Genomic DNA, 27,720 nt, shown 5'->3' with positions numbered 1-27,720 from the left:
GTGTTCTTCTGGTAATGTCTGGGGCAGATTTCTGTGCTCTTCTGGTAATGTGTGGGGCAGATTTCTGTGCTCTTCTGGTAATGTCTGGGGCAGATTTCGGTGTTTTTCTGGTAGTGCCTGGGGCAGATTTCTGTTCTCTTCTGGTAATGTCTGGGGCAGATTTCTGTGCTCTTCTGGTAATGCCTGGGGCAGATTTCTGTGTTCTTCTGGTAATGTCTGGGGCAGATTTCTGTGCTCTTCTGGTAATGTCTGGAGCAGAGATGTCTGTGCTGTAGCACGTGAAGTCTGTTTTAAAATAAGGTCCTAAACAAAGGAGAAAATAAGACAGAGTCTGATGAGATACACAAGTCATTATGTGTACAGTGGCTCAGTGGTTAGCACTGTATTGCATATAAGGCGGCACGGTGTTTTAGTAGGCAGAACTGTACTATATATAGGGCAGCACAGTGGGTCAGTGATCAGCACTGTATTGTATATAGGGCAGTCTGGGGGCTCAGTGGTTAGCACTGTACTATATATAGGGTGGAACGATGGCTCAGTGGTTAGCACTGTACTATATAGGGTGGCATGGTGGCTCAGTGGTTAGCACTGTAATGTATATAGGGCAGTTCAGGGCGCTCAGTGATCAGCACTGTATTGTATATAGGGAAGTCTGGATGCTCAGTTGTTAGCACTGTACTATATATAGGGTGGCACGGTGGCTCAGTGGTTAGCACTGTACTGAATATAGGGCGGTCTGGGGCTCTGTGATCAGCACTGTTTTGTATATAGGGCAGTTCGGGGGCTCAGAGGTTAGCACTGTACTATATATAGGGTGGCACGGTGGCTCAGTGGTTAGCACTGTGCTGTATATATGGTGGGACAGTGGTTCAGTGGTTAGCACTGTATTGTATACAGGTCAGTTTGGGGGCTCAGTGGTTAGCATTGTACTGTTTATACGGTAAGACCGTGGCTGAGTAGTTAACATTACAGTCCTGCATTGTCGGGGTCTGGGATTCAAATCCCACCAAAGGAAACATCTGCAGGAGTCTGTATGTTTTCCCGGCGTTATGTGGGTTTCCTGATCAGGATTTCGAGTGTGACCCCGATGGGGACAGTGATGGCATCTGTGGAATTAATTGTGCTATATAAGGCCTCCTCGTTTTTCACGGTTTGTTTTGTACATTCGTGTGATCGGTACCGGAAAAAAAATGGATGATGTTGTAGGGTTTTTATGTTCAAAATGTGTGTCAAATTAGGAATGAGTGTTTAAAGAGCGATGTCCACGCGGGGCCAATCTATCCCGCAAAATCAGCCACACAAGGTAAATGTAGGAATCGGGTGGTATGGCCGTGCTACTGACCAATCCGGAACGATGAAAGGATTAATGCTTCTTTATTGTCATGCACAGGTCTACGCGTTTCAGGAGTACTCCGCTCCCTTCATCAGGACAACAGGTAAAAAACCCCCAGCAGATTCGGAATTAGGATTTGATGTTTTTTTGCCCGTTATCCTGATGAAGGGGGCGGAGTACTCCTGAAACGCGTAGACCTGTGCATGACAATAAAGAAACATTAATCCTTTCATCGTTCCGGATTGGTCAGTAGCGCGGCCATACCACCCGATTCCTACATTTACCTTTCATCTGCTAAACCCAGGGCTCCAGACACTCCACACAGGAAGCGCACGTACAAGCACCGACACTCCACACGGGAAGCGCACGTACAAGCACCGACGCTCCACACGGGAAGCGCACGTACAAGCACCGACGCTCCACACGGGAAACGCACGTACAAGCACCGACGCTCCACACGGGAAACGCACGTACAAGCACCGACGCTCCACACGGGAAACGCACGTACAAGCACAGACGCTCCACACGGGAAGCGCACATACAAGCACTGACACTCCACACGGGAAACGCACGTACAAGCACCGACGCTCCACACGGGAAACGCACGTACAAGCACCGACGCTCCACACGGGAAGCGCACGTACAAGCACCGACGCTCCACACGGGAAACGCACGTACAAGCACCGACGCTCCACACGGGAAGCGCACGTACAAGCACCGACGCTCCACACGGGAAACGCACGTAGAAGCACCAACGCTCCACACGGGAAACGCACGTACAAGCACCGACGCTCCACACGGGAAACGCACGTACAAGCACCGACGCTCCACACGGGAAACGCACGTTCAAACACCGACGCTCCACACGGGAAACGCACGTACAAGCACCGACGCTCCACACGGGAAACGCACGTTCAAACACCGACGCTCCACACGGGAAACGCACGTACAAGCACCGACGCTCCACACGGGAAGCGCACGTACAAGCACCGACGCTCCACACGGGAAGCGCACGTACAAGCACCGACGCTCCACACGGGAAGCGCACGTACAAGCACCGACGCTCCACACGGGAAACGCACGTACAAGCACCGACGCTCCACACGGGAAGCGCACGTACAAGCACCGACGCTCCACACGGGAAACGCACGTACAAGCACCGACGCTCCACACGGGAAACGCACGTACAAGCACCGACGCTCCACACGGGAAACGCACGTACAAGCACCGACGCTCCACACGGGAAACGCACGTACAAGCACCGACACTCCACACGGGAAGCGCACGTACAAGCACAGACACTCCACACGGGAAGCGCACGTACAAGCACCGACACTCCACAGGGAAACGCACGTACAAGCACCGACACTCCATACGGGAAACGCACGTACAAGCACCGACACTCCACACGGGAAACGCACGTACAAGCACCGACTCTCCACACGGGAAACGCACTTACAAGCACCGACTCTCCACACGGGAAACGCACGTACAAGCACCGACACTCCACACGGGAAACGCACGTACAAGCACCGACACTCCACACGGGAAACGCACGTACAAGCACCGACACTCCACACGGGAAACGCACGTACAAGCACCGACACTCCACACGGGAAACGCACGTACAAGCACCGACACTCCACACGGGAAACGCACGTACAAGCACCGACACTCCACACGGGAAGCGCACGTACAAACACAGACACCCCACACGGGAAACGCACGTACAAGCACCGACGCTCCACACGGGAAACGCACGTACAAGCACCGACGCTCCACACGGGAAGCGCACGTACAAACACAGACACCCCACACGGTAAACGCACGTACAAGCACCGACACTCCACACGGGAAGCGCACGTACAAGCACAGACACTCCACACGGGAAACGCACGTACAAGCACCGACACTCCACACGGGAAGCGCACGTACAAACACAGACACTCCACACGGGAAGCGCACGTACAAGCACCGACACTCCACACGGGAAACGCACGTACAAGCACCGACACTCCACACGGGAAGCGCACGTACAAACACAGACGCCCCACACGGGAAACGCACGTACAAGCACCGACGCTCCACACGGGAAACGCACGTACAAGCACCGACGCTCCACACGGGAAGCGCACGTACAAACACAGACACCCCACACGGTAAACGCACGTACAAGCACCGACACTCCACACGGGAAGCGCACGTACAAGCACAGACACTCCACACGGGAAACGCACGTACAAGCACCGACACCCCACACGGGAAACGCACGTACAAGCACCGATACTTCACACGGGAAGCGCACGTACAAACACCGACACTCCAACGGGAAGCGCACGTACAAACACAGACACCCCACACGGGAAGCGCACGTACAAACACAGACACCTCCCACGGGAAGCGCACGTACAAACACAGACACCCCACACGGGAAGCGCACGTACAAACACCGACACTCCACACGGGAAGCGCACGTACAAACACCGACACTCCACACAGGAAAGGCACGTACAAACACCGACACTCCACACAGGAAAGGCACGTACAAACACCGACACTCCACACAGGAAAGGCACGTACAAACACCGACACTCCACACTGGAAACGCACGTACAAACACCGACACTCCACACGGGAAACGCACGTACAAGCACCGACACTCCACACGGGAAACGCACGTACAAGCACCGACACTCCACACGGGAAACGCACATACAAGCACCGACACTCCACACGGTAAACGCACGTACAAGCACCGACACTCCACACGGGAAGCGCACGTACAAGCACCGACACTCCACACGGGAAGCGCACGTACAAACACAGACACCCCACACGGGAAGCGCACGTACAAACACAGACACCCCACACGGGAAGCGCACGTATAAACACCGACACTCCACACGGGAAGCGCACGTACAAACACCGACACTCCACACAGGAAAGGCACGTACAAACACCGACACTCCACACAGGAAAGGCACGTACAAACACCGACACTCCACACTGGAAACGCACGTACAAACACCGACACTCCACACAGGAAACGCACGTACAAGCACCGACACTCCACACAGGAAACGCATGTACAAACACCGACACTCCACACAAGAAACGCACGTACAAACACCGACACTCCACACAGGAAATGCATGTACAAACACCGACACTCCACACAGGAAACGCATGTACAAGCACCAACGCTCCACACAGGAAACGCACGTACAAGCACCAACGCTCCACACAGGAAACGCACATGCAAGCACCGACACTCCACACGGGAAACGCACGTACAAACACCGACACTCCACACGGGAAACGCACGTACAAACACCGACACTCCACACAGGAAACGCACGTACAAACACCGACACTCCACACAGGAAACACATGTACAAACACAGACACTTCACACAGGAAGCGCACGTACAAACACCGACACTCCACAAAGGAAACGCACGTACAAGCACCAACGCTCCACACAGGAAACGCACATACAAGCACCGACACTCCACACAGGAAACGCACGTACAAACACCGACACTCCACACAGGAAACGCATGTACAAACACCGACACTCCACACAGGAAACGCATGTACAAACACAGACACTCCACACAGGAAACGCACGTACAAGCACCGACACTTCACACAGGAAGCGCACGTACAAACACCGACACTCCACACAGGAAACGCACGTACAAACACCAACACTCCACACGGGAAACGCACGTACAAACACCGACACTCCACATTCCCTTAGCATTCGTGCTGCCAGTCAAAAACGGACTTGTCTCTGTATGGAACATCTGTAAGAAAACAGGGATGTGTGGGTCTAATGGGTCTGCGTATGTCCTTGTCTCTGGTACGTATGAAAACGGACACCATATGTACCTAAATCACAGACGTTTGAAGGGGCCTAAGTGAGTAAGATAAATACATGCACTCTCCAGGCCACAATGCGCAGGGTATAGTGGGAGCCGGTGATGTCTACACGCCTGCCACGTACACAAGTTGCATAGATCTGCCATCGGTCTTCCTATGATCTCTGTTGTCCGTCTATCCCTTCACCCTGGCCCACCCGTCTGTCTCGCTGCCTTGGCGAGCTGCCATCCTTCTTGCTCCGCTGCCGTCCGTCCCACCGCCTTAGCCCGCTGCAGTTCGTCCCTCTGCCTTGCCCCTTTGTCGTCCGCCACCTCTGCCTTTCGCCCCACCGCCTTGGCCCTCTGCCGTGTGTCCTGCTGCCTTGGCCCTCGGCCTTCCACCCCACCGCCTTGGCCCTTGGTTGTCCGTCCCACCGCCTTGGCCCTCTGCATCCAGCTATCCTGGCCATCGATATATCCCTCCACCTTGAACCTCTGCTGTCCATCCTGCTGCCTTGGTCCTTTGCCGTCCATCCCTCTATCTTGGCCCTCTGCCCTCCAGCTATGCCCTCTGATGTCCCTCCATCTACACCTTCCGTCATCCCTCCACCTATGTTCTCTACTCTAAGTCCTGCCAATTAGGCCCTATGTCTTCCTTCCACCTTCACCCTCTGGTGTCCCTCGACCTACCTCCTCTCCAGTTTCCTGCATGAATCCTTGTACTAACCATATAACATTTGTCATGACGTGTATCATGTCAGAACACAGTGTAATCCGTCATATAATGATACATTTTATCTTTTCGCACATCCATGAATGCATACAGAGGAGATCATGCATCTATGAGGAGGGGTAGGTCATGCCCGAGAGTCAGTTCTTTGGACGACTTGTCTGTGCTAGGGGATTATTACTAAATATTGGTATGTGAGAAACATTAATGGAGGAGCTAAGAATAGAAATATTCACTGATTTATTGGTAAAATTATATATTTTCCAGTCCCAGAAATATTTTATTGGTGAAATCTCCTCATAGGGAATGTGAAAGATCCTTAATTTTGTGCATAATGTAAGGATTATAAGGATCCATTACTGACATGGTGAAACGCTCCAAGGCCTGACTCCGCCCTCTTGTCATTTTTGTCCGCTTGTGATTTCTGTATGCAAGGTGTCGATTCATATTGAATTGATGATGCCCTACAATTTTTTAATTCACTTTTTTTCTCTATCTCGTTCCGTTTTCGAGATAAAAATGCTAACTCCATTGTTTCCACCATGTGGCGCTATAGGTGGTTTTATTGCGTAGCCCATAGCTACTTTACTATACCTAGACACCACTTCTATGCCCATAGCTGCTGCTGTTCTCAAGTTAATGGCGGTGGATAGGATATGGGTGGACACACTGTATATTTACAGTTTTACATGTATTGAATTTTTTATTATGTATTTATTTAGATGTATCAACCGGAGATCCCGTTTTTGAGCTGGTCCTGGTGGGAGGGTAGATATAGTCTTTAATCATTTGCATGGGAACTTTTCTTTGGTTAAACACCCCCGAGGGTTTGAAGGATAAGCTCAGGTCTGTATACTGAGTTGAGGAGAAGCTCGGCTCTGTACACTGGGTCGGAGGACAAGCTCGGATCGATATAATAATGCATTGAGGAGAAGCTTGGCTCTTTATACTGGATGGTGGGAGAAGCTTGGCTCCATTTAATAATGGGTTGAGGAAAAGCTCGGCTCTGTATACTGGGTCGGGGACAGGCTCGACTCGATATAATAATGCGTTGAGGAGAAGCTCAGATCCGTATGCTGGGTTGGGGAGAAGATCGGCTCAATAAAATAATGAGTCAAGGAAAGCTCAGATCGGTGTGCTGGGTTGGGGGAGAATCTTGGCATGATATTATAGTGCATGGAGGAGAAGCTCAGATCGGTATGCTGGGTCGGGGGAGAAGCTCAGCTAAATACAATAATGGGTTGAGGAGAAGCTCGGATCGGTATACTAGGTCAGGGGAGCTCAGCTCAATACAATAATGGGTTGAGGAGAAGCTCGGATCGGTATGCTGGGTCGGGGGAGAAGCTCAGCATGATATAATAATGGGCTGAGGAGAAGGGCAGCTCAGTATGCTGGGTTGGGGGACAAGCTCGGCTTGATATAATACTGTGTTGAGGAAAAGCTTAGATTGGTATACTGGGTTGGGGGGAGAATGCTCTGCTCAGCACCGGGCCCACTTCCTGACTGGCAGGGCCACATGTCTCCTCCGAAGGTGAACGCTTGTGTTCTCCCTACAGAGGATGCATGCGATTCCGCAGCAGACAATTGACATGCTGTGGTCTCGAAAACCGCTCCGCAGGTCAGTGTTTGCTGTGGAAAAAAGAAGCATAGTGGGCACGGGATTTCTAGAAATCCATCCACTATGCTTGTACTGTACACCGCAGCGTTTTGGACGTATCTGAAGCATGCTACAGCCAAAACACTGCAAATACGGATCTTGGGCACGCAGCCTTAAAGTCTTGGGCATTTATTGCCCTCCGGTGGCTTGTTTCAGTACTGCAGTTCTGTGATATGGAGCAGTGCCTGGTTCTGTGACCTCTGCTCCTTGTCCTTCAGTCTCCTGTGCAGGATCTGCCCATCCTCTCTCATCTGAAAACGCACACTGACTTCTAGCTGAGGGTTTGAGCAGGTGGAGCAGCACTGCAATATGTGCCGCATGATCCTCTCCAGTTTCGAGTTTCCCTTAGATTAAGTGTTACTTCACTTGTGCCAGCGCAGTGTTTGCGGAAGACCTGCATATCCTTAATGTATTATTGATCCTGCTTCTGCAGATATCACAGGGGACAGTGAAACCACTGCTGTCAATCAAGAAGGGAGTGGGCAGAGCTGACCCTGACTACGGGGAATTGAGAAACTAATGTGAATAAAAAAAAAACCAAGGATTTTGAGGCAAAATGTCTAATTGTCCTACGGGGCTGGGGGCCGTGTGCTCAGGATGACACTCTGCAGGGCACACTCTCTGTGCTCAGGATGACATTCTGCAGAATACACTCCCTGTGCTCAGGATGACACTCTGCAGGGCACACTCCCTGTCCTCAGGATGACATTCTGCAGGGCACACTCCCTGTGCTCAGGATGATACTCTGCAGGGCACACTCCCTGTGCTCAGGATGACATTCTGCAGGGCACACTCTCTGTGCTCAGGATGACATTCTGCAGGGCACACTCTCTGTGCTCAGGATGACACTCTGCAGAATACACTCCCTGTGCTCAGGATGACACTCTGCAGGGCACACTCCCTGTGCTCAGGATGACATTCTGCAGAATACACTCCCTGTGCTCAGGATGACACTCTGCAGGGCACACTCCCTGTCCTCAGGATGACATTCTGCAGGGCACACTCCCTGTGCTCAGGATGACATTCTGCAGGGCACACTCCCTGTGTTCAGGATGACATTCTGCAGGCCACACTCCCTGTGCTCAGGATGACATTCTGCAGAACACACTCCCTGTGCTCAGGATGACATTCTGCCCGGGCACACTCCCTGTGCTCAGGATGACTTTCTGCCCGGCACACTCCCTGTGCTCAGGATGACATTCTTCCCGGGCACACTCCCTGTGCTCAGGATGACATTCTGCAGGGCACACTCCCTGTGCTCAGGATGACATTCTGCAGGGCACACTCTCTGTGCTCAGGATGACATTCTGCAGGGCACACTCCCTGTGCTCAGGATGACATTCTGCAGGGCACACTCCCTGTGCTCAGGATGACATTCTGCCAGGGCACACTCCCTGTGCTCAGGATGACATTCTGCCTCCCTGTGCTCAGGATGACATTCTGCCCGGGCACACTCCCTGTGCTCAGGATGACATTCTGCCCGGGCACACTCCCTGTGCTCAGGATGACATTCTGCAGGGCACACTCCCTGTGCTTAGGATGACATTCTGCCCGGGCACACTCCCTGTGCTCAGGATGACATTCTGCCCGGGCACACTCCCTGTGCTCAGGATGACATTCTGCCCGGGCACACTCTCTGTGCTCAGGATGACATTCTGCAGGGCACACTCCCTGTGCTTAGGATGACATTCTGCCCGGGCACACTCCCTGTGCTCAGGATGACATTCTGCCCGGGCACACTCCCTGTGCTCAGGGTGACATTCTGCCCGGGCACACTCCCTCTGCTCAGGGTGACATTCTGCCCGGGCACACTCTCTGTGCTCAGGATGACATTCTGCCTGGGCACACTCCCTGTGCTCAGGATGACATTCTGCCCGGGCATACTCTCTGTGCTCAGGATGACATTCTGCAGGGCACACTCCCTGTGCTTAGGATGACATTCTGCCCGGGCACACTCCCTGTGCTCAGGATGACATTCTGCCCGGGCACACTCCCTGTGCTCAGGATGACATTCTGCCCGGGCACACTCCCTGTGCTCAGGGTGACATTCTGCCCGGGCACACTCCCTCTGCTCAGGGTGACATTCTGCCCGGGCACACTCTCTGTCCTCAGGATGACATTCTGCCCGGGCACACTCTCTGTCCTCAGGATGACATTCTGCCCGGGCACACTCCCTGTGCTCAAGATGACATTCTGCCCGGGCACACTCCCTGTGCTCAGGATGACATTCTGCCTCCCTGTGCTCAGGATGACATTCTGCCCGGGCACACTCCCTGTGCTCAGGATGACATTCTGCCCGGGCACACTCCCTGTGCTCAGGATGACATTCTGCCAGGGCACACTCCCTGTGCTCAGGATGACATTCTGCCTCCCTGTGCTCAGGATGACATTCTGCCCGGGCACACTCCCTGTGCTCAGGATGACATTCTGCCCGGGCACACTCCCTGTGCTCAGGATGACGACATTCTGCCCGGGCACACTCTCTGTGCTCAGGATGACATTCTGCCTGGGCACACTCCCTGTGCTTAGGATGACATTCTGCCCGGGCACACTCCCTGTGCTCAGGATGACATTCTGCCCGGGCACACTCCCTGTGCTCAGGGTGACATTCTGCCCGGGCACACTCCCTCTGCTCAGGGTGACATTCTGCCCGGGCACACTCCCTGTGCTCAGGATGACATTCTGCAGGGCACACTCTCTGTCCTCAGGATGACATTCTGCCCGGGCACACTCCCTGTGCTCAAGATGACATTCTGCCCGGGCACACTCCCTGTGCTCAGGATGACATTCTGCCCGGGCACACTCCCTGTGCTCAGGATGACATTCTGCCCGGGCACACTCCCTGTGCTCAGGATGACATTCTGCCCGGGCACACTCCCTGTGCTCAGGATGACATTCTGCCCGGGCACACTCCCTGTGCTCAGGATGACATTCTGCCCGGGCACACTCCCTGTGCTCAGGGTGACATTCTGCAGGGCACACTCTCTGTCCTCAGGATGACATTCTGCCCGGGCACACTCCCTGTGCTCAAGATGACATTCTGCCCGGGCACACTCCCTCTGCTCAGGGTGACATTCTGCCCGGGCACACTCCCTGTGCTCAGGATGACATTCTGCAGGGCACACTCTCTGTCCTCAGGATGACATTCTGCCCGGGCACACTCCCTGTGCTCAAGATGACATTCTGCCCGGGCACACTCCCTGTGCTCAGGATGACATTCTGCCCGGGCACACTCCCTGTGCTCAGGATGACATTCTGCCCGGGCACACTCCCTGTGCTCAGGATGACATTCTGCCCGGGCACACTCCCTGTGCTCAGGGTGACATTCTGCCAGGGCACACTCCCTGTGCTCAGGATGACATTCTGCAGGGTACACCCCCTGTGCTCAGGATGACATTCTGCAGGGCACACTCTCTGTGCTCAGGATGACACTCTGTAGGGCACACTCCCTGTGCTCAGGATGACAATCTGTAGGGCACACTCCCTGTGCTCAGGATGACATTCTGCAGAACACACTCTCTGTGCTCAGGATGACATTCTGCAGGGTACACTCTCTGTGCTCAGGATAATATTCTGCCCGGGCAAACCCCCTGTGCTCAGGATGACATTCTGCAGGGCACACTCTCTGTGCTCAGGATGACATTCTGCAGGGCACACTCTCTGTGCTCAGGATGACATTCTGCAGGGCACACTCTCTGTAATGTGCAGCAGACTGGAGACGCCTCTGCATATTCCTGACACCAGACATGTGGTCCGTGGAGGCACGTTAATCATGCACATCGCCACACATGGGGTTTCTAGAGGGATAAGACTCTGGCAGGGGGACCGTACATCCACTAACCTCCTCCAAAGTTATATGTATTTACATATATATATATATATATTTATATATATATATATATATGTATACATATATATATATATATATATATATATATATATATATACACATACATATATATGTTTCTAGTAACATTAACCCTTTTATGTACAATAAGCGCTGAATATTTATTTTGATAACTGAGAAAAGAAAGGGGCAAAGTGGAGATTAGAAGGGAAGGGTCAGCAGCCGTCCAGAGAACCGCCCTGCGCGCCACACTGCCGCACACAGGGTGACCTGACCGTCATGGTCGCGTTTTCAGGAAGCCGGGTCTGTATGTAGAGGAATTGTTCCCAAACTGCTCAGAGGCGTCGAGGTCACTGGGTGAGAAAAAAAACACTCAGTAAATTAGTGTGGGGCAATTGTCTGAAATGGATCTTGCGGTGAGGGAAACTACAGACCCCTCCACCCGCGTGTCCCGTCTATTGTGACAGGTGTAGCCACAATCTCTGTATAAAGCAGAAAACATGGAGCACGTGGGAGGGAAGGACGGCTCTGCGGGGGCGGGCGCACAGTCCTATGCCAGCAGTGGTGGCTCCAGCCAGAGCTGCACTCACAATTCACCAGGTTCCCTGTGAGCAGGACATTGGACCGATGAAACACTAATGATCGGAGGATGAGCCTCCATCATGGAAACATAAGAGAGCAGACGGCTCAGGTCTATCCATGTGTCCACAGAGGAGCGGACTCTTCCTCCAGCTGATGCATGGGGTCCCAGAGCTGGACCATCCTAGAAAAGGCCATTTGTTCTAGAATCTTACAGTTGTCCGCCCATCTCACAAGGCCTGCGGGGGTCCTCCAGCCATCACAAGGCCTGCGGGGGTCCTTCAGCAATCTCACAAGGCCTGCGGGGGTCCTCCAACCATCTCACAAGGCCTGCGGGGGTCCTCCAACCATCTCACAAGGCCTGCGGGGGTCCTCCAGCCATCACAAGGCCTGCGGGTGTCCTCCAGCCATTACAAGGCCTGCGGGGGTCCTCCAGCCATCACAAGGCCTGCGGGTGTCCTCCAGCCATTACAAGGCCTGCGGGGGTCCTCCAGCCATCTCACAAGGCCTGTGGGGGTCCTCCAACCATCTCACAAGGCCTGTGGGGGTCCTCCAACCATCTCACAAGGCCTGCGGGGGTCCTCCTCCCATATTTAGAGAGGTATCCCGACAGTCCTTGATCACGGATATCAGTGGAGGACAGACGGACAAGAATTTCACTAAGCACAATCTTTAAAGCTGCTCTACCATCACAGATTTTATCCTCTTAATATATTAGTCACTGTAGTTTACGGCATTGTGTATTTACAATTGCTCTAGAGGTGACTGGAGGATAAGACAAGATGTAACAGCAGAATAGTGAGTGCAGCTCTGGAGGTGACTGGAGCAAAAGATTCAATGTTACAACGGAATAGTGAGTGCAGCTCTGGAGGTGACAGGATCAGTACAAGTGGCGGAAGGTTCCCTACAATGCTGTCATGTGGACCCCATAATGGAGCTAGTGATGATCTTGTGCAGAGGAGCTGACACTTAGAGGAAAGTGGTGGTGGAGCGGGTGGGATGAGGGATGATAACTTCCGGATGGGAGAGCGGTCAGCAGCAGCCATGATGGCAGGGATCACTTACACGTCATCGTCGTACTCCTTCGGTGGAGACACGGCAATCACCAGGTCGATCCAGTCCTGTGAAGAGAAGACAATGAGGGTGAGGTAGAGCATGGAGTGTCTGACGGACGGCAGTGATCGGGGCAGCGGTGCACAATGTTTGAAGGACAGCAGTGATCGGGGCAGCGGTGCACAATGTCTGAAGGACGGCAGTGATCGGGGCAGCGGTGCACAATGTCTGACGGACGGCAGTGATCGGGGCAGCGGTGCACAATGTCTGATGGACAGCAGTGATCGGGGCAGCGGTGCACAATGTCTGAAGGACGGCAGTGATCGGGGCAGCGGTGCACAATGTCTGACAGACGGCAGTGATCGGGGCAGCGGTGCACAATATCTGACGGACGGCAGTGATCGGGGCAGCGGTGCACAATGTCTGAAGGACGGCAGTGATCGGGGCAGCGGTGCACAATATCTGACGGACGGCAGTGATCGGGGCAGCGGTGCACAATGTCTGAAGGACGGCAGTGATCAGGGCAGCGGTGCACAATGTCTGACGGACGGCAGTGATCGGGGCAGCGGTGCACAATGTCTGAAGGACGGCAGTGATCGGGGCAGCGGTGCACAATGTCTGAAGGATGGCAGTGATCGGGGCAGCGGTGCACAATGTCTGAAGGACGGCAGTGATCGGGGCAGCGGTGCACAATGTCTGACGGACGGCAGTGATCGGGGCAGCGGTGCACAATGTCTGACGGACGGCAGTGATCGGGGCAGCGGTGCACAATGTCTGACGGACGGCAGTGATCGGGGCAGCGGTGCACAATGTCTGACAGACGACAGTGATCGGGGAGGTCATACGGACAGTATGAGGAGTGTGAGTCACCGCAGGCCACAGTGCACACATTGCACCTGAATCTCTACTTTGTGTAATAAAACGAAGATTTGATTCTTGATTTCTCTGAAGACCTTCAGCCCGAGAATGATGAACCTCTGGGTGGCTGGAGAGCAGTGCGCACGTGGGGATCCCATCTGGTGGCCACGATTACTGCTCAGTTTACAACTAGATTTGCCTCTTCAGCTTCTGTCACATGCTGAGAAGTGAGGATGTACCAAGGATGATAGAGAGGATGTACCATGGATGATAGAGAGGATGTACCATGGATGATAGAGAGGATGTACCATGGATGATAGAGAGGATGTACCATGGATGATAGAGAGGATGTACCATGGATGATAGAGAGGATGTACCATGGATGATAGAGAGGATGTACCATGGATGATAGAGAGGATGTACCATGGATGATAGAGAGGATGTACCATGGATGATAGAGAGGATGTACCATGGATGATAGAGAGGATGTACCATGGATGATAGAGAGAATGTACCATGGATGATAGAGAGGATGTACCAAGGATGATAGAGAGGATGTACCATGGATGATAGAGAGGATGTACCAAGGATGATAGAGAGGATGTACCATGGATGATAGAGAGGATGTACCATGGATGATAGAGAGGATGTACCAAGGATGATAGAGAGGATGTACCATGGATGATAGAGAGGATGTACCATGGATGATAGAGAGGATGTACCATGGATGATAGAGAGAATGTACCATGGATGATAGAGAGGATGTACCAAGGATGATAGAGAGGATGTACCATGGATGATAGAGAGGATGTACCATGGATGATAGAGAGGATGTACCAAGGATGATAGAGAGGATGTACCATGGATGATAGAGAGGATGTACCATGGATGATAGAGAGGATGTACCAAGGATGATAGAGAGGATGTACCATGGATGATAGAGAGGATGTACCAAGGATGATAGAGAAGGATGTACCATGGATGATAGAGAGGATGTACCATGGATGATAGACTCACCCCACCGGAGCTCCAAGCCCGAGACAATGTGCTCTGAGCCTCAGACAAGGTCACGTCTGTCAGGATCTTCCCGTTCACCGCCAGAATCTCATCCCCCCGCACAATGCCACCTACGGAAGAGAGAGTCATCAGAGAGTAATCCCTCCCCCGCTGTGCACAGGAGACTCCTGGGTAATGGAGAGTTGTCCAATCCCCAGCATAGGAAGATGTGGCCCCTCCCCCGCTGTGCTCAGGAGGCTCCTGGGTAATGGAGAGCTGTCCAATCACCAGTATAGGAAGATGCTGGCCCCTCCCCCGCTGTTCACATGAGGTTTCTGGGTAATGGAGAGCTGTCCAATCCCCAGCATAGGAAGATGTGGCCCCTCCCCCGCTGTTCACATGAGGTTTCTAGGTAATGGAGAGCTGTCCAATCCCCAGTATAGGAAGATACTGGCCCCTCCCACGCTGTGCAAATGAGGTTTCTGGGTAATGGAGAGCTGTCCAATCCCCAGTATAGGAAGATACTGGCCCCTCCCACGCTGTGCACATGAGGTTTCAGGGTAATGGAGAGCTGTCCAATCCCCGGTATAGGAAGATGTGGCCCCTCCCACGCTGTGCACATGAGGTTTCTGGGTAATGGAGAGCTGTCCAATCCCCAGTATAGGACGATAGTGGCCCCTCCCTTGTTGCACACAATACACATACAGCCCCATATGTGCAGGTCATGGTCCCCCACTCTGTGGCAGCCATTATAGCAGGTGACTCCCTGTATTTGGCTGTAGTGGCATTAGATATCCAGAACTACCGCCGTGCTGTGACGTACCGTGGTTGTCTGCGGCGCCCCCGTCATAAATCGCAGAAACCACAATTTTTCCAATTGGAGATTCGATGCCGCCTTCCACCGCCAGATCCAGCGCTCCCTCCTGCGGGAAGGACAATGATTTTATTATAGAGAGCACCCCACCCCCCGCCCACACCACAAGGGCAGCGATTCATAGAAAAGTATGTACAATCTCACCGCCACGGATTTGTGACATTTATGCTTCAGATTAATGGTAAGGCTTTGTTCACACCTTGTGTTTTGCTGCATTTTTTGCAGGTTTTTTTTCATGAGTTTTATACAAATTAAAATTGGCTTTTTTACAATATCAGCAAAAGCGACGCAACCCCAGACGCGACCGAAGACGCGACCCCAGACGCCTGAGCAGACGCGACCCCAGATGCCTACGCAGACGCGACCCCAGATGCGACCGAAGACGCGACCCCAGACGCCTGAGCAGATGCGACCCCAGACTCCTGCGCAGACGCAACCCCAGACGCCTCCGCAGACGCGACCCCAGACGCCTTCGCAGATGTGACCCCAGACGCCTGAGCAGACGCGACCCCATAGGCCTCCGCAGACGCGACCCCAGACGCCTGCGCAGACGCGACCCCAGACGCCTCCACAGACGCGACCCTAGACTCCTCCAAAGACGTTGCGACCCCAGGCGCCTCCACAGACGTCGCGACCCCAGGCGCCTCCACAGACGTCGCGACCCCAGGCGCCTCCAGAGAAGCGACCTCAGACGCGACTGCAGACGCTTCTCATTTCTCCTGACTGAAATGGAAAGCTGCTGCTTTTTGTGCGTTTTTGAAAGAAGCGTCAGGTTAATTTTCAACCTTTTTTGCAATTTTTTCACCATTGAACGCAATGAGCGTGCAATAACGTAGCTGCTGTTTTTGCTGCTTTGGCCTGTGTGTCATATGGAACTTCCTGTTAGCGTCTCAGGTACCTTTTTCGTGATTCTGGGACAGGCTGTTTTCCCTACTGGGTCGCTCTCTGGTTTGTGGGAGGGGCTTGCTCTCCTGCTCCATATTCTGGGTAGTTTCATTAGGGAGCGGTGTCGGCCAGAGCCACGCCAGTTGTATTACCTGGTTAGTATCAGTAAGTGCCTGGCTCCTGGCTGTTTGGTTTATAGATCTTGGTTTTTGACCCTGGACTGCTTACTGACTGCTCTGCCTCATCCCCTGACTTTGCAATGCTGTCTGGCTCCTGACCTATGACTTCCTCCTGACTACGTCTTTGCCTGTCCTTTGTCCCTTACATGCTGTCCTGGTTACCGGACCTCAGCCCGATTCTTGACTTTGCTTTTGTCTTCTCCCTGTGTTTAGTTGCATCACTCAGCTCTGACCTCGGCTTGTTTGGCTTTCCCGCTGTCCTCGCAGCACACTGGTGCTCACAACGCCATGTAGTTACTATTACATACATAGTCACTAGCTTCTCACTTTATTCTGTGAGTGATGTCACAGCCGCATCATCCAGCTCATCGATAGTCGTTTTTCGGCCAAGAATATTGCCAAACGTCATCATGTGAGGCCATGACAGGTGGAAGATTAATAATTGAAGTCGGTCTATTCAAAAGCCAAGAGGTGACGTCCAGGGAAAATATCGGAGTCATCAAGTCACTCATCACAAGGTCCATCAGTTCTGGTGACATCCGGCAGTGGAGGAGGCTCGTCTGCTTCATAATAGTGAGATCACAGACGTGCATGAAGAGTGACGTGCGTTACACAAGTCTGGAATGGTGGCAAGAAAAACGGTGAAGTCTCAACCTCAATATCATCATAAGAAGCGTCGGCTTGAGATTACAAAGAAGAACAAAAAGTGGAAGATTGGAAATAGGTCCATAGACGGCTCTGATGGGGGAAATGGGTCTGGAAGAAACAAGTGAAGAAGGGGAGAACGGATCGAGAAATTGAAGGAACTGTCAAGTGGAGGAAACCTGATGATATGGGGCTGGTTACAACCAAAGGCGCTGGATACTTGACCAGGATGGATGGTGGTCTCAATGCTGAGCTATATCTGAGTATCCTACAAGACGAGTTACTTCATACACTCAAGTGCTACAGGAATGAAAAGGATGACATAGTGTTCCAGCACGACAACGACCTGAAGCATACGCCGAGATTGGGGAAGAAATGGTTCAATGACCATGAAATAGAGGAGCTGGATTGTCCCCACAGTTCCCAGACCCGAACCCAACCCAACACTTGTGCCTACAAGAATTCAGCTCCATGTGACACGGCGTACCTGAGACAACAATGTGTTCATCAGTAAATAGAAGTCTGCCGACAGCCATATATTATACTGTGATAACAGCCTAGTATAAAGCCAACACAAAAAAAAGATAAATAGCCATTTTAGAAAAAAAATATATAATTAAACTTTTATTGACATAGAATAAATATAAGGGACTTTTACATAAGAAATATACATAAGGGCAGCATATAACGGGGAGAATGATGGCCCATAGTAACCAATGATAAAGCTCCAAGGGCAACCAGACATGGAGTAAGGCTATGTGCGCACTGGTAAATGGAATTTTCTTGTGAAAATTCCGCGTGCTCTCAAAGATTACCCACCCGCGGTAAAAAACCGCGGCAAACCGCACCCGAAAACCGCATGCGGTTTGCCGCGGTTTCACCGCGGTATTGCCGCAGTTTTGCCGCGTGCGGGTTGGGATGTGCTTTATTGCATTCAATGCAATAAAGCACATTGAAGAAAAAAAAAAAAAGTCATTTAATTCTGAGATAGTAAATAGATAGACAGAAGAATAGATAGAGGGATAGATAGATAGATAGAGGGATAGATAGATAGATAGAGGGATAGATAGATAGAGGGATAGATAGATAGATAGATAGAGGACAGATCGCTGCATTTCCCACGGTCGGCAGTGAGTTCACATTACCGGCCGTGGGAAATGACCGGTAATTACCTCTGCTGTCTGCTGCTTTCATTCAGCGCTGTGTCTGTGACAGACGCGGCTGGATGTAAGCAGCGCAGGACCTGTGGATTATGCTGGAGCTGTGTGGATTACGCCGGAGCTTTGGTGCGGGAGGGGTTAATAAAATGGTGAACGAGGCTTGTTTGTTTTATTTAAAATAAAGGATTTTTCGGTGTGTTTTATTCACTGTACTTACGGGTTGATCATGTCAGCTGTCACATAGACGCTGCAATGATCAAGCCTGGAGTTAATGGCGGTGATCCACCACCATTAATCCCTTGTATTACCCTGCTGCCACTGCTACACGGCGGCAGGAAGAGCCGAGGACACGCCAGTGCTGCCGCATAATGGATGCGACAGTCCCGGGGCAGCTGCGGCTGATATTCTCGGCTGCCGGAGGGGGGAGTGAGGCGGGGGACATTAACCCTGCCCCTCTCCCTCCCCAGCCTGAGAATACCGGGCCGCCGCTGTGTGCTTACCTCGGCTGGACGGTGAATATGCAGCGGAGCCCACGTTCTTTGTTTTCTATATTTCCGTTTGCTTTCTATGTGTGTTCTAGGTGTCTGTGTGTGTGTGTGTCTGTGATGTGTGTGTGTGTGTGTGTGTGTGTGATGTGTGTGTGTGTTTACTCTCTGCTTTGCTTCCTCTTCCTGTAATGACATCACTTCCCTGCAAAACCGCAGACAAGCGATGAACATTACCGGAGGTAAACCGCGAAATACCGCTGGGAATAACGCAGGAAAACGCAGTGAACCGCACAGAATTTGCTGCCTGCGTTATTCCCTGCAGGATTTCACGATTACATTGGAGTCAATGGAGTGAAATCCCGCAGCGACGTGCGGAAAAGAATTGACATGCACTTGTTTTTGCTGCGGGATTCCCGCAGCAAAACATGCAGCTGTCAAATTCCGCCTAGTGCGCACAGGATTTCTTTTGCCCATAGGTTTTGCTGGTGATTCACTGCAGAGATGTTATGAACATTTTCTGCAGCGAAACATGCAGCAAAACCGCAAAAAATCTGCGGCAAAATCCGGTAAGTGCGCACATAGCCTAAAGGTCCTAAATCAAGTGTATGGACACCAATGAATAAATCAGTTAAACCATAATGTGCCATATATACAACATATGTCTGTGATAACCACAGAAAACTGGATTTTGGGTTGCTGTCCATACACTATAGGGAACAGAAAGTTAGCGGAGGACTCAGTCACGTGATTATTGTAGGAGAATGCCACCCATGGAAGAAGCTTGGCCCAATTGCTGTGGTGTTCATTAACAAAGTGCTGAAAGAAATTTGTCAGGATCTCTCCCCTTGGCCTGCGGATGGTAGGCCGATGAGAAGTCCAGGGTGACATCCAGCAGCTTACTGGTGGCTCTCCAGAATCGAGAGGAGAACTGGACGCCTCTGTAGGACACAATGTGGAAATGTAGGCCATGCAAATGGAAAGCGTGCTGGATAAAGTGCTCAGCAAGCACTGGGGCAGAAGGTAAACCAGATAATGGAGAGAAATGGGCCTGTTCCACTGCCAGATGAGGGAGCACCAGGAGATGAAGTCCACTGATATGTGCTGCCAGGGAGCGGACGGCATCGGTAAGGGAAGAAGTCACCCAGCAAAAAGCTTTTAGGGGTCTTATGTAGGCACATGAGGGACAGGCCAAGACAAATCCACAACGTCTTGACGCAACCTTGGCCACCAGTAATGCTGAGGTAAGTTAAGTAGTCGTCTTCTGTCGTCTTCCGCTTCAGCGACGAGCGTCTTTCCAGGAGAAAATCATGACACTTTTTTTTTTTTAAACTTGTTTTATTGAAGGTTAAGTATGGTATTACATCAAAAATCAAGTCAACAATTTGTACAGTTAGTATATGGGTAACTATTTATCACAATCCAGAGTGATAATACATCAATAATCAAGTCAACATCCTGGACTCTTAGGATAACATTGAAACAGTAGATACCTCAAATGTGTCTGCTCACAAGCTATATCTAACATGGGGTACAAAAACTCATATTGACAAGGAATATGCAAACTAGGTGTCGGGGACCTGGTCACACTGCTGATACATAACCTTATGATCTATAGATTTCCCCTTCCGTATCACTGGTATGATAACAAATTATTACTGCGAAAGCAGTGTCTGTAGGTTATTAGCCAGGGAACCGGGTGAGCCCCCAGTCAAGGGCGAACCCAACCATCTGCCCCATATTTTGTCAAATTTATGTAAAGAACATCTCGTCTTAAATACAAATTGTTGTAGCGGGATTATAGTATTTACCAGTGCAATCCAAGAGGCCCTAGATGGGGGATGAGCACTCATCCAATTTAGTATAACGCCCTTCCGGGCAAGGAACAGGACCTTTTTTAATAATAAATTCTCATCTTGGGACCAAAAGTGCACGTCTACAACACCAAATAGGCACAGAGTCGGGCTCATAGGGACCAGTTTTTCAAGTATGGAGGAAAGAACCGCTATAACCTCACCCCAATAAGAGTGAATCATCCGACATTCCCATATCATGTGCCAGAAATCTGCGCCGTCTCTCCCCCACCGAGTTGTTCATCTTTTTCAGTCTCTGGGGAGTGATATAACTCTGGTGTATTATGTATAATTGGATCAGTCTGTTATTAATTGCAGGAGAGACTAGGGTGTGGGATTCGACAATGTCGTCCCAAACTACGTCATCTATTTCAGGAATCCTGGCTCTCCACTTATCCCAGACAGAAAGAGGGTTATTCATGGCTTTGGCCCAAATGAGAGAGGAGTATAGTTTGGAGATAAGACCGCCAGGGCCTTGTGATCTAATAATTCCTATGATTGGGAAGGAAGAGAATCTAACCCCACGACCAGAGAACTGAGCCCGAAAGGCGTGTCTGATCTGGAGGTACTGAAACCCATGGGATTCCGGCAATTCGAATTCCGCTCGCAGTTGCGCAAAAGGACGGAGTTCACCATCACAGACAATTGAGCTCAGGGAGACTATTCCGCGATTCCTCCATTCACCAAAGCCCGGCAACCCACAAAAGTGCGGAAGGTCCAGGTTACCCCATAAGGGGGTCTCAATTGGTACATCATGGAATCCGAATATGGCTTTAGCCTCTTTCCAAATCCTGGCCCCCAGTTTGTGTATCGGGAGGATACGGCCCTCAGGGGCTCTCTTGTAATCTGTCAATAGGGGCCATAGGAGATCCACACCCGTGAACTCTGCCAAGAATCCCTCCGGAGAACCCATCACCCCAAGTAGTGTCCATTGACCCAGATATTTCAGTTGTCCGGCCAGGTAGTATAAAGATCAGGAAGGGCCATAAATCATGACACATTTACAGGAGCTACCATGAGCATTTTAGAGGGCTCCTGGTTGGATGACAAAAGACCTGGAGAGTGCATCCAATGTGGCGGGCAAAGGAGTGACCACTGAGCTTGACACAGATTCAATCTCTGAGCAGACTGTAAATAGGGCATGTTTTTGTGATTGGTGAAGATGACTATAGGATGCAACGCTCCCTCCACTACATATCACCACTCCTCTAGAGCCATCTTGATCGCCAATAGAGTAATTGTGCTCAGAGGCAGGAAAGACCCTGGAAAAGAAACCGCAGGTTTCCATCTTACCAGAAGCTGATTTCTGTGTGAGGACGCCTCCAGCCTCAGAGGATGACACATCCACTTTTAAGAAGAACTGTCTGTTTATCTCCAGTCTATACAGTTCCAGAGAAAATGAGAAGGTCCAGCTTGAGGGAGACAAACGTACTCTCGGTTTCAGGAGTCCACATCTTGGGATTCGCCCCTTGTGGTCTTCAATCCTTCAGGATGGGGCCACTTTATCGCTAGCGAGCGTACCCGCCCCCGTTGGTTGTGCGTCACGGGCAAATCGCTGCCCGTGTCGCACAACATTGCTAACACCCGTCACACGGACTTACCTTCCCTGCGACGTCGCTGTTGCCAGCGAACCGCCTTTCTAAGGGGGCAGTTCGTGCGGTGTCACGGCAATTTCACAAGGCAGCCGTCCATTAACAAAAGAGGGGCGGAGATGAGCGGCTGGAAAATGCCGCCCACCTCCTTACTTCCTCATTGCCGGTGGACGGAGGTAAGGAGATGTTCGTCGTTCCTATGGTGTCACACATAGCGATGTATGCTGCCGCAGGAACGACGAACAACATCGCTACTGACCAGACAATTTTTCATAAATATATTAATCTTTTACGTTTGAAAAATTAAGAAAAAAGGAAAATGGGCAGATGCGAAAGTTTGTGCACCATGCATGTTTAGTACCTAATAGCACCTGCTTTGGCAAGTACCACAGCTTGTAAACACTTTTTGCACCCAGACAAGAGTCTTTCAATTCTTGGCTGAGGGATTTTTCTCCATTCTTCCTTGGAGACATCTTCCAATTCTGTGAGATTCCTGGTTCATCTGGCATGCACTGCTCTTCCTTGGAGACGTCTTCCAGTTCTGTGAGATTCCTGGCTCGTCTTGCATGTACTGCTCGTACTTGGAGACATCTTCCAGTTCTGTGAGATTGCTGGCTCGTCTGGCATGCACTGCTCTTACTTGGAGACATCTTCCAGTTCTGTGAGATTCCTGGCTCGTCTTGCATGTACTGCTCTTACTTGGAGACATCTTCCAGTTCTGTGAGATTGCTGGCTCGTCTTGCATGTACTGCTCTTCCTTGGAGACATCTTCCAGTTCTGTGAGATTCCTGGCTCGTCTTGCATGCTCTGCTCTTCCTTGGAGACGTGTTCCAGTTTTGTGAGATTTCTGGCTCGTCATGCACGCACTGCTCTTACTTGGAGAGGTCTTCCAGTTCTGTGAGATTCCTGGCTCGTCTTGCATGCACTGTTCTTACTTGGAGAGGTCCTCCAGTTGTGAGATTCCTGGCTCGTCTTGCATGCTCTGCTCTTCCTTGGAGACATCTTCCAGTTCTGTGAGATTCCTGGCTCGTCTTGCATGCACTGCTCTTACTTGGAGAGGTCCTCCAGTTGTGAGATTCCTGGCTCGTCTTGCATGCTCTGCTCTTACATGGAGAAATCTTCCAGTTCTGTGAGATTCCTGGCTCGTCTTGCATGCACTGCTCTTCCTTGGAGACGTCTTACAGTTCTATGAGATTCCTGCCCCGAAAAAGAGCAGAGCTAACAAGACGAGCCAGGAATTTCACACAACTGGAAGATGTCTTCACAAAGCCCTGATCTCAATCCTATGGAAAATGTATGGGCAAAGCTGAAAAGGCCGGTGCGAGCCGCGACCTCCAAACATGGCTCAGTTATACCAGATGTCAGGAGGAAATCGGCCCAAATTCCACCAACTATTGTGAGAAGCTTCTGGAAGGATCCAAAATGATTCCCCCAAGTCACACAGTGTAAGGGCAATGCCACCAAATACTAATGACATGAAGGGAACGGCACTGTGTAGAAAGGAAGAAAAATGCCTGAAAACATTCTCTGTCTATCATTATTTTGGCATTCGGCAAATAGAAATAATCTTGGTTCCTAATTGACTGAAAACGAGAGAAAAACCTGCAGATGTGTCTGTATAGACAGCGGAGGGAAAAACCTGCAGATGTGTCTGTATAAAGAGCGGAGGGGAAAACCTGCAGATGTGTCTGTATAGAGAGCAGAGGGAAAAACCTGCAGATGTGTCTGTATAGAGAGCGGAGGGAAAAACCTGCAGATGTGTCTGTATAGAGAGCGGAGGGAAAAACCTGCAGATGTGTCTGAATAGAGAGCGGAGGGGAAAACCTGCAGATGTGTCTGTATAGAGAGCGGAGGGAAAAACCTGCAGATGTGTCTGTATAGAGAGCGGAGGGAAAAACCTGCAGATGTGTCTGAATAGAGAGCGGAGGGGAAAACCTGCAGATGTGTCTGTATAGAGAGCGGATGGAAACTTCTGGTCTCAACTCTTCCGTGTGCCTCCTACATAAGCCCTAAGTGGACACACACAAGCAGGTGGAGGAATCCTCTTAAATCCAGCTCACCATATGCGCTTGGTAGTCCTATAGACGGTGCACGGAAAATCTCCAGCCAAGGGGTTAGCACAAAAATTCAGGAATCCGACACAGCATCTCCATAAAAAACGAATTTTATTATTCCATTAAAACCCAATAAAATGGATAAGACGCGTTTCGGGGACACCCTTATTCACAATCCGTCTCAATCACAAAACAATTCCACGTTTAAAAGCAGTGGGAAGGGGAGGGGAGGAAATAGAAAAAAAGCAGCAATTACTATTTTACATATGTAAATACCCACAACAATAACAAACACATCTAAAAACAATGGCAACACCAAGGTATAAACATTCAAAACAGATACAATAGATCATTTTTAAGGTTCATACCCTTTGGATGCCTGCTGTCCATGTAGCATACCCTTTGGAAGCCTGCTGTCCATGTAGCATACCCTTTGGATGCCTGCTGTCCATGTAGCATACCCTTTGTAAGCCTGCTGTCCATGTAGCATACCCTTTGGATGCCTGCTGTCCACGTAGCATACCCTTTGGATGCCTGCTGTCCACGTAGCATACCCTTTGGATGCCTGCTGTCCACGTAGCATACCCTTTGGATGCCTGCTGTCCACGTAGCATACCCTTTGGATGCCTGCTGTCCACGTAGCATACCCTTTGGATGCCTGCTGTCCACGTAGCATACCCTTTGGAAGCCTGCTGTCCACATAGCATACCCTTTGGAAGCCTGCTGTCCACGTAGCATACCCTTTGGAAGCCTGCTGTCCACGTAGCATACCCTTTGGAAGCCTGCTGTCCACATAGCATACACTTTGGAAGCCTGCTGTCCACGGAGCATACCCTTTGGATGCCTGCTGTCCACGGAGCATACCCTTTGGATGCCTGCTGTCCACGGAGCATACCCTTTGGATGCCTGGTGTCCACGTAGCATACCCTTTGGATGCCTGCTGTCCACGTAGCATACCCTTTGGATGCCTGCTGTCCACGTAGCATACCCTTTGGATGCCTGCTGTCCACGTAGCATACCCTTTGGAAGCCTGCTGTCCACGTAGCATACCCTTTGGAAGCCTGCTGTCCATGTAGCATACCCTTTGGATGCCTGCTGTCCATGTAGCTTACCCTTTGGATGCCTGCTGTCTATGTAGCATACCCTTTGGATGCCTGCTGTCCATGTAGCTTACCCTTTGGATGCCTGCTGTCCACGTAGCATACCCTTTGGAAGCCTGCTGTCCATGTAGCATACCCTTTGGATGCCTGCTGTCCATGTAGCTTACCCTTTGCATGCCTGCTGTCCATGTAGCATACCCTTAGGGTTCCAGGAACTTTCTCACAGGTGTATCATACACGTGACCCCCGAGCAAAGAACACCTAAAAATGTCTGAACTGGGTTTATTAAACTGGCTAAATCCAGGTCCCCTCCTACCTTAGTGACCTCACAGGGGAGCACTCTCCCACCCCTGGCTGGAGTCTAAAATAATATCCCAAAGTGATTGTTGGCCATAACTTTGCCTGGGAGCGTCGTAGGCGGACGCCAATGCTCTCATTTTTACAGTTATGATTTTACCTTCACAATGATAGGACACATGGGTAGTTTGCTGGTCCCCACTGGCCAGTATCAAGTTTGGGATACCTCCAAAGGTCACACACCTATATAAAATATGTGCTGGATTCGTCAGCCTGCCCCGATGCCAGATTTCTGCTTGACATATTTATAGGAAGCACGGCTCACGAAATATTGAACATTTATTCCTGGTGCCGGTCTGTCTAGAAGTACAGACTGCCTGTTAATTAGGTAGGAACGTCTTCCACAGTGTCACCGAGGGTGGGGGGGGTTGATAGTCTTCCTTCCCTTTTGTTGTTTTCCAGGTCTAAAGCTGGGTTTACACACTGCAACATCTCAAACGACATCGCTGTAAAGTCACCGGTTTTGTGACGCAATAGCGATGTTGTTTGCGATGTTGCAGTGTGTGAAACACATCAGCGACCTGGCCCCTGCTGTGAAGTTGCTGATCGCTACAAATCGTTCAGGACCATTCCTAGGTCCTTTGTTTCCCGCTGTGCAGCATGCATCGCTGGAAAGTTTCAGTGTGTGAAAGACTTTGCAGAGACTTTGTTAGCAACTTCCCTTTCAAAAGGCTGCTTATCAACGTCCCCAACAACCAGCTAGGTCGCTCTGCAGGTCCGGATCGCTGTTGCGTTGTTGGCCAGGTTTGCCTGTTTGACAGCTCACCAGCGACTCAGAGACTTAGGGAGGTCGCCGTTACGTCACAAAACCGGTGACGTTACAGCAATGTCCTTTGCGATGTTGCAGTGTGTAAAGCCACCTTAACAGCTCAGCTAATTTCCATATCATAGGGGATTGCCTTCTGCTCAAGCCACTGCTAAACAGCAGGTTCCTCAGGTTCATTAGCGTTCTCATTGAAGCTTGAAAAGATGGCGGCTATAGGAATAAGGCTTATCGCTCACTATATATCCCTATGTCCTCACACCTTCCCCTCCCCTTTCCCACTGCTTTTAAACGTGGAATTGTATTGTGATTGAGACAGATTGTTGTGAATAAGGGTGTCCCCGAAACGCGTCTTGCCCGTTTTATTGGGTTTTAATAAGCCCTAAGTGGGTATATACTGTTTGTCCCTCCCTCTCTCATTATAATATATATATATATATATATATATATATATATATATATATATATATATATATATATATATATATATATATATATATATATATATATATATATTGTGATAACACGCTCCGGGATCGCCTTTGCTGGGTTCAAAGGGCACGTATTCACCTCAGGCAGACAGCCGAATTCAAGGTGTAACTGACGCTTGGTCAGGTTTATTGCAGTGAAGCATAAACAAAAAGAAAAAAAAAACACCAACAAAATAAATCCTTGCCTGTCCGGCACTAACTATACACGGTGTTATCCTAACTACCAACTGGAGGGCTTCTCCCTTCCAGCTAAACCATACAAACATCAGGCACTGCTCCTCACAAGTGTCTCCTACACAGACAGGCTTACTGTGTTCCCAGATGGAGACCCTCCCCCAACTTCCCAGATTCCTTTTACCTCCGTCC

At 50.8% G+C, this 27,720-nt stretch overlaps 1 protein-coding gene across 1 annotated transcript in view; it reads right to left on the bottom strand.

Moving 5' to 3' along the window:
- Positions 1 to 212: 212 nt before the first annotated feature.
- Positions 213 to 27,720, bottom strand: part of USH1C (USH1 protein network component harmonin) — a 170,729-nt gene continuing 143,221 nt past the window's right edge. The window contains 4 exon segments of the mRNA XM_075326472.1: positions 213 to 303; positions 13,075 to 13,130; positions 14,938 to 15,047; positions 15,740 to 15,839. Of these exon segments, the coding sequence (XP_075182587.1) occupies positions 291 to 303; positions 13,075 to 13,130; positions 14,938 to 15,047; positions 15,740 to 15,839 (279 nt within the window). The 3' untranslated portion in view covers positions 213 to 290.

The sequence above is a fragment of the Anomaloglossus baeobatrachus genome, chromosome 10, assembly GCF_048569485.1.
Source record: "Anomaloglossus baeobatrachus isolate aAnoBae1 chromosome 10, aAnoBae1.hap1, whole genome shotgun sequence".
Taxonomy (NCBI): domain Eukaryota; kingdom Metazoa; phylum Chordata; class Amphibia; order Anura; family Aromobatidae; genus Anomaloglossus; species Anomaloglossus baeobatrachus.
Note: the sequence above shows the minus strand (reverse complement) of the source record. Positions and strands in the feature narration are given on the sequence as shown.